The sequence below is a fragment of the Malus domestica genome, chromosome 12, assembly GCF_042453785.1.
Source record: "Malus domestica chromosome 12, GDT2T_hap1".
Lineage (NCBI taxonomy): Eukaryota > Viridiplantae > Streptophyta > Magnoliopsida > Rosales > Rosaceae > Malus > Malus domestica.
The window spans coordinates 16,533,098-16,548,577 of record NC_091672.1 but is presented as its reverse complement, the minus strand read 5'-3'; the positions used below and the strand labels follow the sequence as shown (position 1 = coordinate 16,548,577).

Sequence of the window (15,480 nt, the reverse complement as noted above, 5' to 3'; positions counted from 1 at the left end):
ATCACAAAAAATCATCTCCAACCGAGGGCCAAAAAGTCATAAGGCCAAACATAATTTATTATTTAAAAACTACAACTTAAATTCAAATCCAATAGCATGGAGTAAGCGTTTAAGTTTTATGTTGTATAATTTTTATGTTGGTTAATCTTTACTAATTAATAAAACACTCATTGTCAACTAAAACCCTATGAAATTACCAATTTAACCCTCTAATTAAAACAAAACATGAATAAGAAATATGGGCCAGAAATGTAATTTCACACAACCAAATTTTGCTTTTTTTTTCCCTTTCAAAACCTCACCTACATATGTAATCCTAACATATCTCTAATTAAAAAAAAAAAAAAACATCCCACTCCCTCATTCTCTACCACTCTCTCCCTCTCTCCTTCTATTTCAAAAAATAAAAAATAAAAAAAACAGTTTGTGTGTGCCTATATGCTAGTGTTATTTAATGTTGTTTCATATTGTTTAATGTTGTTTCATGTTACTTAATTTAATTTAATGTTGTATAATGGCTTAGGAAGTTATAGGAAAAAAATAGAATTTAAAAAATATATGAAACAAATTTTGTAAAATAGAAGTTATTAGGAAAAAAAATAGAATTTAAAAAAAATATGAAACAAATTTTGTAAAATAGAAGTTATAGGAAAAAAAATATAATTTAGAAAAAATATAAAACAAATTTTGTAAAATAGAAGTTATAGGAAGTTATAGAAAAAAAATAGAAGTTATAGGAAAAAAAAATATGAAACAAATTTTGTAAAATAGAAGTTATAGAAAAAAAATATAAAAAAAAACTGTAAAAAGATAAAAATTTCAAAAATAACCATTAGCTTGAAATTTGGCCTAGAATTCCTGTCGGATATAACCGACAGGAATGCTAGAATTTTTGGCCCAGCCTGTGGCTAGCTGGCTGATTGGATTGGGCCAATCGGTTGGCCCTTTGGCCCACCCTCGGTTAGAAACGGTTTTCGGGCTATTTTCAACCCTCTGACCCTTTGGACCCTTCGGTTTGAGATGACCTTTTATCTTATCCGTTTATTGTATATTGTGCGGCCAGAAATCGTTAGGTACTGTTTGTGTTTAATTTTAAATAAGAAACTTCAAAATATTTCATGACCACATAATGTACGATAAATGGATAGGATGTGAGAATTTCTATAATCCTCATATAATAGAATGCAAATCCTATGATCACTTGATCATGATCCAAGTTAACATCGAGGGGGGCAGTATCTGGATTGTGAGATACTATATGCTTGGCCAAAGTAGGAGAATCGTGACGCACGCAATGAATCATCACACCCTGAGTAGACGAACATGTCAAAAGTGGGTTGCTTACCACTGCTTAGAAAGCAACACCCTTAAAGTTAAACCCTTTTAGTTGCCTTGTCACTATCTTCCCCTCCCGCAAACAAGACACGTGCCAATTAGCTATTAGCTATCAACAACTACAACGACTTAATTTGTTAAAACCCTAAAAACCAACGCTAAGAGCAGAAGCACTCGTCTCTTTCACGTTATTAACGACGTTAAATACTTTATCTCTCTCTTTCCATCTCAGGAACCCGAACCCTAGCTAGTTAATATATATATTATGGTTGCATTGACCACGATACAAGATAGATAGTCCAATTTGAGGTGTATATATAACGTGGGATTATGGACACCGTTGGTTTTGTTGCTCTTCTATGCGACACACTTGGACTAATGATGCTCATTTCGTTAAATAGTGCACAATTGGTCCCCATGAAACCCATTATTGACTCATGAACTTTCACTCTAGTACAGTTCAATTGAGAATTTGAGAGGCTTTAATGGATTTATAAATTCATGGATTTTTACAGACTTTAATTGATTTGTAGAGATTCTATATAAAATTTTAATTCAATTCCCTCGAAATCTCATAGGGAGATGTGAGATTTGTGGATGCTTAAAATACACTACGAAATCTCTCAAATTCCTTTTAATTCCTCAACTTCCTCAAATTCTTTAAAATCAATTTTTAATTGAATACACCTGAAATGTTATAAACTTCTTTAAAATCCTAATTGAATATATCCGGATTTCTAAGGATTTTAATGAACATTTTTTAAATTTTAATTGAATACACCTTGAATTTCAGAGAATCACTTAAAATCCTGATTGAATACCCCTAGATTTATTAAAAGAATTAAAATCTCTTAAAATCTCAATTAAATACACCCCCGGTAGTCTACAAACCTTTATTCTAGTTTAAAAACAGTCCCATGATTTTTACTGTAGCTTAGATTTGGTCTATGAACATATATTATTGAATATGAGGCCGGACATGCATGTGTGACTAACTAAATTTTACTAAACGTTAACGACAAGGACTAATGATGCTTATTTCGTTAAATTCAAGAACAGTTAAGTAACAATTTTTTTTAATTAAAGAACTAATTATAAACTTTGGTTGGAAAACTTTATAAACTAATTCCAAAATGTATTAAAAAAATAGCAATAAGATTCCATTACCTACCATCGTGTTGTATATGCGCACTTCTTGCCAATGCTCTTTTGGTATTTTCAATACGCATAGATTCAAGCTCATCTTGGCCGTCTGTTTATATTAACTACTCAAATCATTATTATCAACCAAGATTGATGACGCCGTGCACCTACGTCACTCTTTTCCTTCAAGCGGTCACAACTGATTTTTGCATTTCAACGACAGGAAATGGACCGCTTGCCTCCACAAAAATGTGAAGAAAAAACATTTCGTGATCAATTAGAATTGTGTTTGTGATTAGAATTGTGTTTGTTTTTATAAAGATTATTTTTGAAAAAAAAAGAAAGTTTAAGATCATTTAGTCGATCAACAATTGCAAGATAGCCCTTCATAATTCTTCTTCTAATTTCGATCATCTAGTTTTATGTGATTGAACAATAAGTGGCTTTTTGACACACATAACATGTATATAGTGGTTTACAATATGAACAATTTTGATCATAAGAATAAAGTTATGTGAATGACTATGAAGCGTTTTGAGGAGGACCTTCACAATTACGTTTTAAGTAATTTTAAGTAATTTGTCAAAAATTACATCAAGTGTCTCTTTTTCAATTATTCTTTTTGTGAAAACTTTCAATTATTATTATTATTATTATTATTATTATTATTTTGGAAACACACGAATTCAACAAAAGTTAAACAACATCGACTTATCTGTAGTGCAGCTCTATCACTTGATCTTCATCCAAGATCACAAAAATGTTTAATTTTTGTGAAACGATAAATTTTTTTTATTAAAGTTTAAATTTAGTCAGTTTTTTCTTAAAATAACAAGACTCGTTAACCCTTCCTTCTCCTAAATGTCTGATAAATTTGACCTTTCAACCTTATACGTATATAATTTTACTCTTTGTTTGACCTATAACAATATTAGCATAATTAAATACACAATTAAAAAAGTACCAAACAGCGGGGATGTATGCTAAGTATACAATCCTAGAAATCGGCTAAATGCTCAACGAATGCCTTATTGAGAACATTGGAAAAAATTGTTGGAGTGGTGCACACTATTGTTGGATGTAAAGACGATAGTCCTACATTCGCTACTACTTAGTTGCACATTTGTGAGTACGATTAACTTTTCATTCACAGCAATAATCCAAATCGGGTTATATTTTTTTCATTCTGTTACTTTTATTTTTGAAGTGATCAGCTGTATTAATTAAACAAACAATAAATCAAATTACGTTTGTTGAATGAAAACACTAATTAAGTCTAACTACTCAAAGAAGGTGATTAGGTGGAAGTAATTAAAATCAAAGCGGGGGAACGTGAGCAGGAATTCGACAAAGAAAGTTTTCTTGAAGCCTCCGCCAAGATGTAAGCACGTGAGTGGACCATCAGCACAAAAAATATCAGGCACGTGATGGCGGCTGACGCTCCGTATGTGCGCGTGTAATCCTGCACGCTAGCCGAGACAAGTCACGAGTGCGCACGTGTACTTTCACGCCAATTTCCCTCGAAACGAAAGGATATTTTCCTCCACTCTCTCGGTAAATGAGATAATGGGGAGTTTTAAGGTGGCAGCTAAAATTGCTAATTTCCGACCATTTTAATTTAACAAGGTCCAATGATGATATCGAACCGGGTCGATGCCACGTCATAGAGCTGTTGGTTGCTTACGTTTCAGATAAGAAGCATTAGCACCAAATTATGCATATTTCCAATTTTAATTATATTATTTTTAATTAAGTTTTAAGAACTCCAACTTGACCTTCAGGAGGAAAAAAAAAAAAAAAAACTCCAACTTGGAAAGAAATAAATAGGAGTTCCTCCTCCTTTGGGGGTGGAAGGAACTCGGTTGGAAAAAAATGATGGATAATTGGTACCAAAAGTATTTTATAATCCAACACACTAATGCTTAATTAATGTTAAACAAAAACAACCTTTATTAATTTTAGAAAGGGTATATTATATTGTAATTGGGATTACAAAATGATGGATCCGGATCCCCTTTTGACCTTTAAAAACTGAGCCTGCTGAGCAGATGATCGTGACCGTTGAAATTTGATCCAACGACTACAAATAGGTAGTTCTCTAAAAGTTATAATAATTATAGCCGTTAGATTAAATTTCAACGGCCACAATCGTCTGCTCAGCAGGCTCAATTTTTAAAGGTCAGGAGGGGATCCAGATCCCAAAATGATGACATTATTTAAGAAATAATATAGGGAGCTTTAACGAAAAGCCCACGATACTGTTCACTTTAACGAAAAACCACATTTTTACACTAAAAAGTCAAACCTGATACTATTCACTTTACCCTTTATTTTGTCCTTATCATTAAAACTCAAAGTTTTCAAGCCATTTTCATTAGTTTTCCTGTCAATATATCGGGGTGGAGAATAAATTAGTTATGAACTTGTTATTCTGAAATTCAAACCTAAGATCTCTCACTTATATATGAAGATAAATGTTATTAGATTGTTGTACTAAGTTACCACTCTAATTTTATTTTTAAAGTATTGTTTTAGAGATTACTACTAAATCCTTAAATCAAAATTGGTTGGTAAATTATGTGGCACAACGCCATCCACATCTTCTGATACTGCCAAAATAAATATCTAACAATTAAGTGATGAATTAAGTTGTACAACATAATCGAAACGTGTCACTTAGTACTACAGTCAACTGATATTACTCTTTATTTGTAAGTGAGAGACCTTATATTCAATTATCGTCAAAAATAAATTTGAACAACATTATTACTGTAGTCCATTATATGGCTAAACCCAACCTCTGTATAAATAATATCATTTGCTTTGGAAAAAACGTACGTACACTGCTCCTCCTAGATTATTCTTAAGTACAGGTTTTATCGTTTAGAACATTTGAAGTACATGTATAATTGAAAAAATTAATTTAGAAAAATATGACATATGGTGCATTTTTACTTATCATTCTAAAGTAGTGGTGATATTTACCGCCATTTATCATTGTAATCCTTGTTCATCTCTTTTCTCGTGTTCCTATTTTAGTCTTTGGACAAAGAACACAACGGAAAAAAATGAAGAAGAAATAAAATGCCACGTGCAACATAATATGAGCACTACAAATTTAATAACAGAACAAGTGTCGTTATTGACATTCTAAAAAAGTCATTATGTATGTCATTTATACTTATTGTCTAAAAATATAAGGTAAACTTTTTATTTAAAAAAGTACATGATGTCATATTAATTTGATTTATTTTTAACTACGCTCATTGGAGTTTCATCTTGATTTCACTTTATTCTTATAACTCAAAAGTCATTTTTTACTTTCTGCAACTCAAATTTGTTACACTTTAACTTGTGGACTCTCTCTTATCCTTGAAACTTATAGGGTCGCATCCTAAAACATATGTGGGGCTCAACACCCAATGCCACATGTGCAATATATTTAAATCTCTATTATGTGTTAGCATTCAACAATTAAAGAATATTTAGTTTAAAAGAAATTGAATTGATGAAAATAAAATTGATTGGCTTGGCACACCCAAATCAAACTCACATAAGAAATTAACAAATCTAAGGCAATGTGGAGAGAATTTTGAGCTTTATAGAAATGACTTTCAAGTTTCAAAAAGCAAAATATGATTAAACTCGAGTTCTAAAGACAAAATGAAGCGAATTGTGAGTTAAAAAAAATAAAATAACGACCTTCAAGTTATAAAAAATAAAATAAAATAAAATAAAAATCGAGCTGGAAAAAACGTAGATAAAAGTAGCCATTTGATTTTACGGAGTGAATAATAGCGTAGTAGACCTATGGTTGGAGATTCAAACCCACTAAAGCGGTATAATCTCGTGCCCGGATATGCACAAGACCTATAAAAACATGAGCTTTGAAGATTAAGATACAGTGACAAGAAAGCAACGACAACAAGAAGAACAAGTGAAGCAGAAGGTGAGAAATAAGAGGAAGGAGAAGGAACCCCCACCACTCAACTCTCTCTCTCTGTTCATCATCTGCTTTTTATCTTTTTATCTGTCTTCTCAGCAAGTCTCGCAGAAGCAAAGAACATCACTCCAAAAACCAAACAGCTGTTTTTCTTATTCAAACTTTCAAATCCAAGAACTGAAAGGAGGAAGAAGAAGAGATGGGGATTCTGCATGAGGATGTGGTGCTCATCAAGCAGGCGGAGAAAGAAGGGGACCCAAGTGTAATTACAATCAATTGTCCGGACAAGACTGGCTTGGGTTGTGACTTGTGTCGCATCATTCTCTTCTTTGGTCTTAGCATTGTCCGGGGAGGTAAATTTGCTCAAATGGATTTGTGTTTTTTCTTCTTCTTGCATGCTGTTTGGTTGCTCAGAATATGCAGGGAAAGAAAGGAATCCGAAATTTGATTACTTTGGTTGAGTTTCTCACTTTCTGAAGAAAAAAATTGTAAAGGTTCAATATTTTTTGCTTTTGGGTGTGGAATTTTCTTTCTTCTGTTTTCTCAGCAACCAAACAGGGGATTGATTAGGCTCTCTTTCATCTTTGTATTTGTATTTTCTCAAAACAGTTTGATGGGTATGTTCTATTTTGCTAAACCAGACAGGGGTTACTGAGATTTTCTATGAATTTGGGAAACTGGTTATGGGTGTGTTGATCAAATTCTGTGAAAACAAAAAAAAAAGGGTGCTTGAATTTGGAAGTGTTTTTCTAATTCCCCTTTCTGTTTTGTGCTATGAAGATGTATCGACGGATGGGAAATGGTGCTACTTAGTGTTTTGGGTGATAGGGAGTCCAGAGACAAGGTGGGGTTTGTTGAAGAAGAGGCTAGTGGGGACCTGCCCTTCTTGTTCTTCGGCTTCTGGGATTTCGTTCTACCGCTCCGAATTGCAGCCCCCAAAGCCTCCTGACGTGTTCCTTCTCAAGTTCTGTTGCTACAATCGACGAGGACTTTTACATGGTAATTTTCCGTTGGGCATTCGATTCTTGTTTCTGTATTTGCAAGTTTCTTAAACTGTTTAGAAATTGGGGTTGAATGAAGAATTTTGTTCTTCATTTTATTGCTGAGAATTCATAGGGACAACATGCGAACTAACAATCTCAAAGTAGCCACTTTTAGGAGCCAAGATGAAGTTTGTGGGTAAAGGTTTGCCAAAACCATTCCAAGAGGCACAGGACTATATTTGTTACTAATCGGTGGCTTACATGCTTTTAATTTCTTGCGCAGATGTAACGGGTGTCCTCTGTGAACTTGAGCTGACGATAAAGAAAGTTAAGGTATCCACAACTCCAGATGAGAAAGTGATGGACCTGTTTTTCGTCACAGACACCAGGTTCTTATTTCTTAATTTGTTCTGTGAAGCATGATGTTGTATGGAATTATAGGGAATATTACAAGTTTAATAGGCCCTGCACACGGAATGGAAGAAGTTGAATGACCCAAACATTCCATTGGTTTGAACTTTGAGCATTCATATTGAATCCGAACCATCTTATGTTGATCTGTTAGGAATCTTTAAATAGTGCAATCATCTCATTCAACTTATTCGTGTTTATAAGTGATTTAATTTCTGGAACTGTGACCTTATCAGGGAACTTATGCATACAAATAAGAGAAGGGAGGAGGTATATGACTACTTAAAAGAAGTCATGGGGGACGCCATGATAAGTTGTGAAATTGAAACGGCTGGCCCTGAGATTACTGCATGTACGCAGGCGTCTTCATTTCTTCCAACTGCAATTACAGAAGACATGTTTGATTTGGAAATGCCCAAAGAACTCCGAAGTGGATCACTCACTTCCAAAAGTGTTTCTGTGACCATGGATAACACGCTCAGTCCTGGTCACACGCTGGTCCAAATCATTTGCATAGACCACAAAGGTCTTCTATATGATATAATGAGAACGCTGAAGGATTACAATATTCAGGTACATAACTAACGCAACACTTGCATCAAGAGAGGATGGCACTATATAATTCTGTGATAATGATATTTAAACGCTGCAATAAACCAGATCTCCTATGGGCGCTTCTCTATAAAACAAAAAAGGCACTGTGAGATTGACTTGTTTGTCATGCAAGCTGATGGAAAGAAGATAGTTGACTCCAGCAAGCAGACTGCATTGACATCCCGTTTGCAGCTGGAACTGATTCGTCCTCTCAGAGTAGCTATTGTTAACCGAGGTCCGGACACAGAGCTCCTTGTTGCAAACCCTGTGGAACTATCTGGCAAGGGCCGGCCTCTTGTTTTTTATGATATCACCCTTGCTTTCAAGATGCTGGACATTGGTGTCTTTTCGGTACTTCCTTATCTTCACTTTATCGAATTTTTACAAAAATATCATCCCAGCTCCCGTAACAACTGATGGGACAGAAAAATCATAGTTTTACAAATTATGATATCGTTTTCTTCATGCATATGCTAATGGTGCTAACTAGACAGGCTCCATAGTTTTATCTTTAGGTCATTGTTTCCGGCCAAGAGTTAGACGGCATCTGAGATGATATTTCTTATTTCTTTTCCAGGCTAAGATTGGACGGCATCTGATTGGAGATAGGGAATGGGAAGTTTATAGAGTCTTAATTGACGAAGGAGTTGGCTTGTCAGTTCCAAGGAACACGATCGAGGAACAGGTTTGGAAGATGCTGATGGGTTGGGATTGAAAACAAATGCGAATGCTATATTTCTTGGATGCTTGTGCGTGTCTGCACAGCACTATTTGCCCGGTCACCACATCTCTAAATACGATAGATGGGATATATGCAGTTAAAAGCCCAAGCGGGTTTGCATGTCGTATATTACAGCTTCTGCGTACAAACTCTGTACAGTAAGAACTCGAAGAAATGAGTAGTCAGAGCTCGGAAGACGGAGGAGAGAGTAGAGCTCTCATCATGGCACCTGCATATTGTTGTAAAAAGGGGATATAACAGATAGGGTGCCATCTCTTTCATGTTGTATTATAGTTGAAGAAGTGAGGTTCTCGTGATGGATGGATGTGGTTTGGTCAGTTGGATCAACACTTCCAGGCAGCCTATCTTTGTATGTTTTTCGTATAATACCCTCTGTAGGCTCGAGTTTACTTATAATTAGAAATTAAAGAATAACTATTTGCCATTGCCAACTCTCTCTCTCTCTCTCTCTCTCTCTCGTGATGATGGTTAGGCCAATTAGCTAGAGCAGTATCAGCGTAAGCGTTTTCATAAGCAAAGTTGAATCCATTTTTTTTTTTGGTCGATCAGAGTAATTTAGAATATTGTCTTGCAAAAATATAAAATGCATTACTGAAATTCCTGCAAAGCAATTGACAATGTTGTTGGGTTGATGTGGCCTAATCTTGAGCCTTGGATCACTTTGGCAATGGAATGAACGCATGGAAAGAAAGGAGGGGATGAGAGGAAAGAGAATGCTCCTTCATCTTAGAGTTTTAGATTTATAACGGTTCGATTTTTACTTAAAGATACAATGACTAAAATTTTACGGTTAAAAGATACAATAACCAAGATTGAACAGTTAAAAATTCAGATACATAGGATACTAAGGTATTTCTGTTCTATTGTCGCATATTGCGTTATGTTACAGGAACATATTTTGTACATGTTCTTCAACTCCATCAAGGGAACTAAAATGCCAAATCACCTGTACTGATTGAGAGTGACTTTCAAATTTGTAATTTTCTTTGCCCACAAATATCAGCTGTACGGATAATCATAGTTCTTTCTTGATATTTTATATCAGGTGTCTTTTTTTTTGGGAAACTTTTTATATCAGGTTAACAACACATGGGGTCTTTTGTCATGAACTTTGTGATTGCCTTTAACATGTTATTTACCCTTTACTTTTTACCTCAAATGGTCATTGTTGCACTATTCCTTTTAGGGGGAGTGATAACAATGGGAAGCTTGAGGAGATCCAAAACACAAGAAACTCTCAGTTATTTCCGGTTGTATATTTTTTGTTTCTGTATAATCAGTTACAAGTTAAGTTTTCTCGTATAGTAATGTTGATTTTTCCTCACGTGATAAAAGATAGACACAAGAAGATACCCCAACTGGCTACGAGGCTGCAACACCGTTGATGTATTTCTCTCCATGTCTCTTTCTATGCTGATTCCAATTTCCAATCCTTTTTACTCTTAAATATCTGCATCAATCTTGGAACATTTTGTCTGGCAGGACAGGGTTCCTAGCACCACTGGTCCTTACAAATTTATGCATGTTGTCTTGTTGTGGCCATTATTGTGGTGATTTATTTCAATTCTAAAACGGGACCAGCTGGTGGTTTCGCCATGTTAGTCCATCTTTTTAGGAACCGCGAAGACTCATAGAGGCATATATCAGCCTCCTCTTAGCCACGATCATGCGATTCACCAACATCAAGAATCAAACCTAAGATGTGCCGTGTGGAATACGAGCCTTAAATTTATTTCCAATCACTGAGTCATCCTATGGTGATCGGTGGTTTCTTTCAATTCACAAGTCTTTTTCTCATGCTTTTTTTTTTAAATTTATTTTTTTATTTTTTAAAAAGGTGTTTCAGGTCACAAAGTCGGAAAACTTTCATTGCTGCAGATAGGTTCACCTATTGCATTCACTCCAAGTTGAGCACTGCTGGACACTTCAATTTTCTATAAAGATTTGCAACACTAATTGATAATTCACATACTTTTTGGGGGGGATTTTGTACACATACTACTACATTTTGTATAATAAGCGCACAAAATAATAGAAAACATGAAGAATCTATTCACTAGATAATAAAAAACACAAAATCCATGCCCAAAAGAACCCATGAAGGTAAGGGAAATAGTGATTTCCGCACTAGATAATAAAAAACACAAAATCCATGCCCAAAAGAACCCATGAAGGGTAAAGGAAATAGTGATTTCCGCACACCTCTATCTCCATGGAGGATCAACAAACAAAAGTAGAAGAAAAGTGTGGGGAAAGAGAAACGAGCTGGACGGAAATCAGTTCTCGAATGTGACGACAACTTCTGGTTCTAGAGCTTCCAATATATCTTCAATTTGTGCAAGATGCCTGCAACTACTCCCCAGAACAAGATCTCACCAAATATCACATATAAGAGGGTTCCCAGCCTCTCTGAGTGCCACACATCGATGAAAACATGGTTTTGGATCCAATTAACCTGTAAACAGTTCCGGGAAATTGTTACGAAGAAAAGCAATTTTGTATGATTTTTTACAAGGAGGGTTGGTGCACTACTTACTAGGTTGTTGTCTTCGGATTCATAATACCATCCGTTTACGAATGCTGCAAAGATGCCCTGAGCTGCCATCACAAACACCAGCATTGCATTCATTCCTATCCACTCTAGGAACAAAAATGGCGTCCGATAGCCCCAAACATCGATCTGTTTGTGCATCATATAGCCCATAGTCATTAATTATCCCTGCATTAGTTTCTAAATTGCACTTGAAATGAAAATGTGAACGGGCTTGAACAGATTTAACTGGTTTACCAATAAGTAAAATGCTGAAAAAACTAGTCCAGCTGCACCGCCGGTGAAACAAACATAGCTGAAGCTGTAGAGTTGCTTGTTGATCGGAATAGCTGCAAGCAAGGGGACACATTAGTTAAGAAAACTTAAAAACATAGATTGCTTGAGACGTACGCGTAGCCAAGAAGGCACCAAAAAGGGAAGGAAGCTTACCATCTGTGAAATGTAAAATGACAGCTATGACGATCAAGACAACAGCCACTGAGACCCATTGTTTGAGCCTCTCCGCGTGACCCTGCATGAGAACCCAACTTCATCATTCTTATTGAAATTTCAAATTTAACTGAGAAGTACTGCAGTAATCTGCGAGTTTAGAGAGACGGGTAACCTTGAAATGGATCAAAATGTGGCCATAATGGATGCCAATGACGCCACTAAGGATAGCTGAAATCGAACTGCAAAAGAAGAGCAACCAAAAGTGGTTAAGTTTCATATTTGTTCCTTACAAGTATGCACTTTCCCTGGTGTTAGTGTTGGTCAACTGACATACCTCAACAAGCCTTCAGGTTCAAATGGCCCCTTGCACCAATCTGGAGCACCCTTTCGAAGAGGACCATCACTCGGAGAGCTAAGAGTGCAGGCCTACAAAATTGTCACATACAAATTAAAAATCATATTATATTAACAACAAACTCATAACACAGGACCTCAGGTTCATGCGTAAATGCTCGTAATGACTTGAGCTACAAGTAACAAACCCTTGCTGTAAGTCACGCCTCTATTATAAATACGCATACACAAACACAATGTAGTGCACTCAGTATAAAACTGCATCAAGTAGAGCTAAGAGCTAACCTTCAAGCGTCTCCAGACGGGTTGTGTGTAGAGATGGTTTATTCCCCAGACCTGTCGATCCACATATCCAACGGCATTGCAGGCAGGTCCCAGATGTCCTCTCATCCCACACTTCACCTGAAAAAAAAAGAGGGTAAATGTTAAGCATTGCCAGAAATTGTAATGTATGCTGAAAGCTTCCGATATAGTTAGTCCGAAACAAATATACATACCAAGAATTTTTTCGGTCCGTCCTTTTCGTCTACCACAAAACTCCAATCTGGAACGTATAATGAAAATGTTGTGATCATGTAGACAAGGAATGCGACGAACCCTCCAATCCTGCAGAATGGTAAAAAAATAAATATTCACATAGAACAAAGATATTAAATTTGAATTAAGGATATAATCTGTTATATAACTCACCACTGCCATTTATATGCAGTGAAAATCGAGGTGTGTCCAGGGGCAAGTAAAGTTGGTCTGAGCTTGGTGGTGACTGTCTCAATTAGAGCAACAACAAAGTAAACCAATGCTATTCTCTGCTCGCCATTTTACCAACACATACACAACACGAGGAGATTAGATTCGGAAACGTCAGATTAATTAGTCCTTAAGTGAGTTTCATTAGAAAAAAAATAGCTTAAACATAAATTTGGATTGAGGGAAATACCTGGAGGATGCCGAACCATCGGATTTGTTTCATGTCAACTCCATAAACAAGATCATCAGGGGCATGGGAGTATCCTCCTGCACAACATATGAGAGTGAGAGAATTAAAATTTGGAACAACAACAAATTCGATGTGTTATTATTTAAACCAAGTTTCTTGAAAAGGAAGGCTTTTTTCTTGACAGAGGACTTTCACCTTGCAAAATAATTCCCCAAAACATGAGCTTCAATGTCCTTAGGATAATCTTCTTGACTGCATCATTTATCTTCGGAATTTTCTGCAAAATCGAAATTTTCACATATTTGGTAGTTATGGCAATGATCCAATTTGCATAAGGAGTATATTAAGCATTTGTTCACTTCTGCCATCTAGCTAGACTTAATTAACCAAAAGTCCAAAGGTAATAAGATTACTATTTACCTTATGTATTTAGTAGTGTGCTTTACATAATATGCAGGAGCGATAAAAGAACTTGAAAGAAGCCTCTGGGATTAGCCTAGCGGTGAGGTTGTGTAGGGTGATGGATAGTAGATTACGTACGTTTGAAGTTTAAAACCCCCAATGTGACTTAAAGAAAAACTTGAAAGGAGCAGTGTGTATGTATATGGTATACCTTGAAGGCAAGGGCTATAGCGACGCCTACAATGAAGAGGAAGAAGGGCATCACGAAATCAGCCAATGTGCATCCATTCCATGGTGAGTGATCAATACGTGCATATGCTCCTCCAGCATCATCTACCAATATCATCACCTGCATGTGCACATACAGATGTGAGCAAAATGTTCTCTTACCAGAGCGTCCAGACTATGATATGTTGTTAATTACACAGTAATAACCTTAATAGTTGGTTAAGTCATATTCAATACATAACGAATGATGTTGTTAGATTGTGAAGCATAACGGTTGAGTATGTGAAATCCAATGACAAAGCATAAAGTAGACTCTAACTTAAATGTACGTACCACTATGGTAAGGCCTCTAAATGCATCCAAAGTAGCAACTCTCTTGCTCTTTTGCTTAACCACTAGAACTGGTTGCTCCTCCCCCTTGATTTCCTTCTCTTCCAGAGGAGCCACCGCATCCACTTTCTTCATCTCCTCATCCTCATGATCATGGGCAATGACATCTCCACCGCCATTATGACCACTACTCGTTGTTACTTTTTTGTCAATCAAATCATCATCCTTCTTATGAAGACCTTCTTCCAATTTCTTAGCATCATCCTCCATAGCTAACTAACGTCTTTTCCCCTCAGAACTAAAGTTTGTTGAAGTTAAAGCTAGACAGTAACAGAAGTGAGAGGAAGGAAAGAGCTAGCTACGTATGAATCTGAGCAAAGACAACTGTGTATGTTACAAGGAGGCCGGCTTTTGTTGGCTTGACTGGAGCAAGGGGCCATGCAATTATAGGAAAAATATGGTAATCATATATAGTTGAAGATTTGAAATATGTTAAGGTTATAAATTGACAATTACATAAGAATATATGATGAGTCAGACAAATCAAAGAACTTTGAGCAATGAGAAGACAGAAATATGGTCAGGATTCCATGGTAGATAGCCAGTAACTGCCACAGTAATCGTCCCCTTAAAACGGATGGTTAGCGACAATGGTACGTAGTTAATTATCTTCTGTTTTGTACTTCATGGGCTGAAATCTTTGGCTTTACTAACTCTGATTCTTGTGTTGGACCTATTATCTCTTGTATAATGAATTAATGTCACATGTAAAATAAGGCACGTGTGACTATACTATCAAGTGACTTTCAAGTGTACTGATATATTACAGAAAAGATAAAAGTGCAAAATGTATATGATTTGTTTCTTTCAATCTCACTCATTCATTTCACGTTGCATTGAATAAAACATGATGTTGTATGTTTTTCCACAAGTATAAACTATAATAACACTATAAACGTTCAGACAGCCATACAAGATAACAACCCATAACTACTTGATCGTGGACGGACCGTTTGACATTTGATTTGCTTTCTATGTGCCAATTAAGCAATCAAGAAATGTTCTAATTAACAATGAGACGGCCTTATTGGATAC

General features: G+C 35.8%; 2 protein-coding genes across 2 annotated transcripts; one reads left to right on the top strand and one right to left on the bottom strand.

Annotated features, from left to right (window-relative positions):
• Positions 1 to 6,312: 6,312 nt before the first annotated feature.
• On the top strand, positions 6,313 to 9,582 carry LOC103449993 (ACT domain-containing protein ACR10). Its single transcript, XM_070810058.1, has 6 exons — positions 6,313 to 6,774; positions 7,202 to 7,420; positions 7,688 to 7,793; positions 8,052 to 8,388; positions 8,476 to 8,760; positions 8,987 to 9,582. The coding sequence occupies exons 1-6, from the start codon at positions 6,621 to 6,623 to the stop codon at positions 9,122 to 9,124; spliced, it is 1,239 nt and encodes a 412-aa protein (XP_070666159.1). The 5' UTR covers positions 6,313 to 6,620; the 3' UTR covers positions 9,125 to 9,582.
• A 1,512-nt stretch (positions 9,583 to 11,094) lies between these two features.
• LOC139189836 (uncharacterized) lies at positions 11,095 to 14,671 on the bottom strand. The gene is made up of 13 exons (XM_070809073.1): positions 14,389 to 14,671; positions 14,039 to 14,176; positions 13,621 to 13,702; positions 13,426 to 13,502; positions 13,179 to 13,294; positions 12,986 to 13,094; positions 12,774 to 12,890; positions 12,469 to 12,560; positions 12,307 to 12,373; positions 12,132 to 12,213; positions 11,940 to 12,031; positions 11,688 to 11,831; positions 11,095 to 11,606 (listed from the first exon to the last, which is right to left on the bottom strand). The coding sequence occupies exons 1-13, from the start codon at positions 14,653 to 14,655 to the stop codon at positions 11,460 to 11,462; spliced, it is 1,530 nt and encodes a 509-aa protein (XP_070665174.1). The 5' UTR covers positions 14,656 to 14,671; the 3' UTR covers positions 11,095 to 11,459.
• Positions 14,672 to 15,480: the final 809 nt, after the last annotated feature.

Coding starts and splice junctions, on each gene's coding strand:
- LOC139189836 (XM_070809073.1), bottom strand. CDS start 14,655: ATGGAGGATGATGCTAAGAAATTGGAAGAAGGTCTTCATAAGAAGGAT. Junction 13,095..13,178: donor ACTGCATATAAATGGCAGTG/GTGAGTTATATA, acceptor ACCATTCTGCAG/GATTGGAGGGTTCGTCGCAT. Junction 12,374..12,468: donor GAACCTGAAGGCTTGTTGAG/GTATGTCAGTTG, acceptor CTTCTTTTGCAG/TTCGATTTCAGCTATCCTTA.
- LOC103449993 (XM_070810058.1), top strand. CDS start 6,621: ATGGGGATTCTGCATGAGGATGTGGTGCTCATCAAGCAGGCGGAGAAA. Junction 6,775..7,201: donor TCTTAGCATTGTCCGGGGAG/GTAAATTTGCTC, acceptor TGTGCTATGAAG/ATGTATCGACGGATGGGAAA. Junction 8,389..8,475: donor TGAAGGATTACAATATTCAG/GTACATAACTAA, acceptor GCAATAAACCAG/ATCTCCTATGGGCGCTTCTC.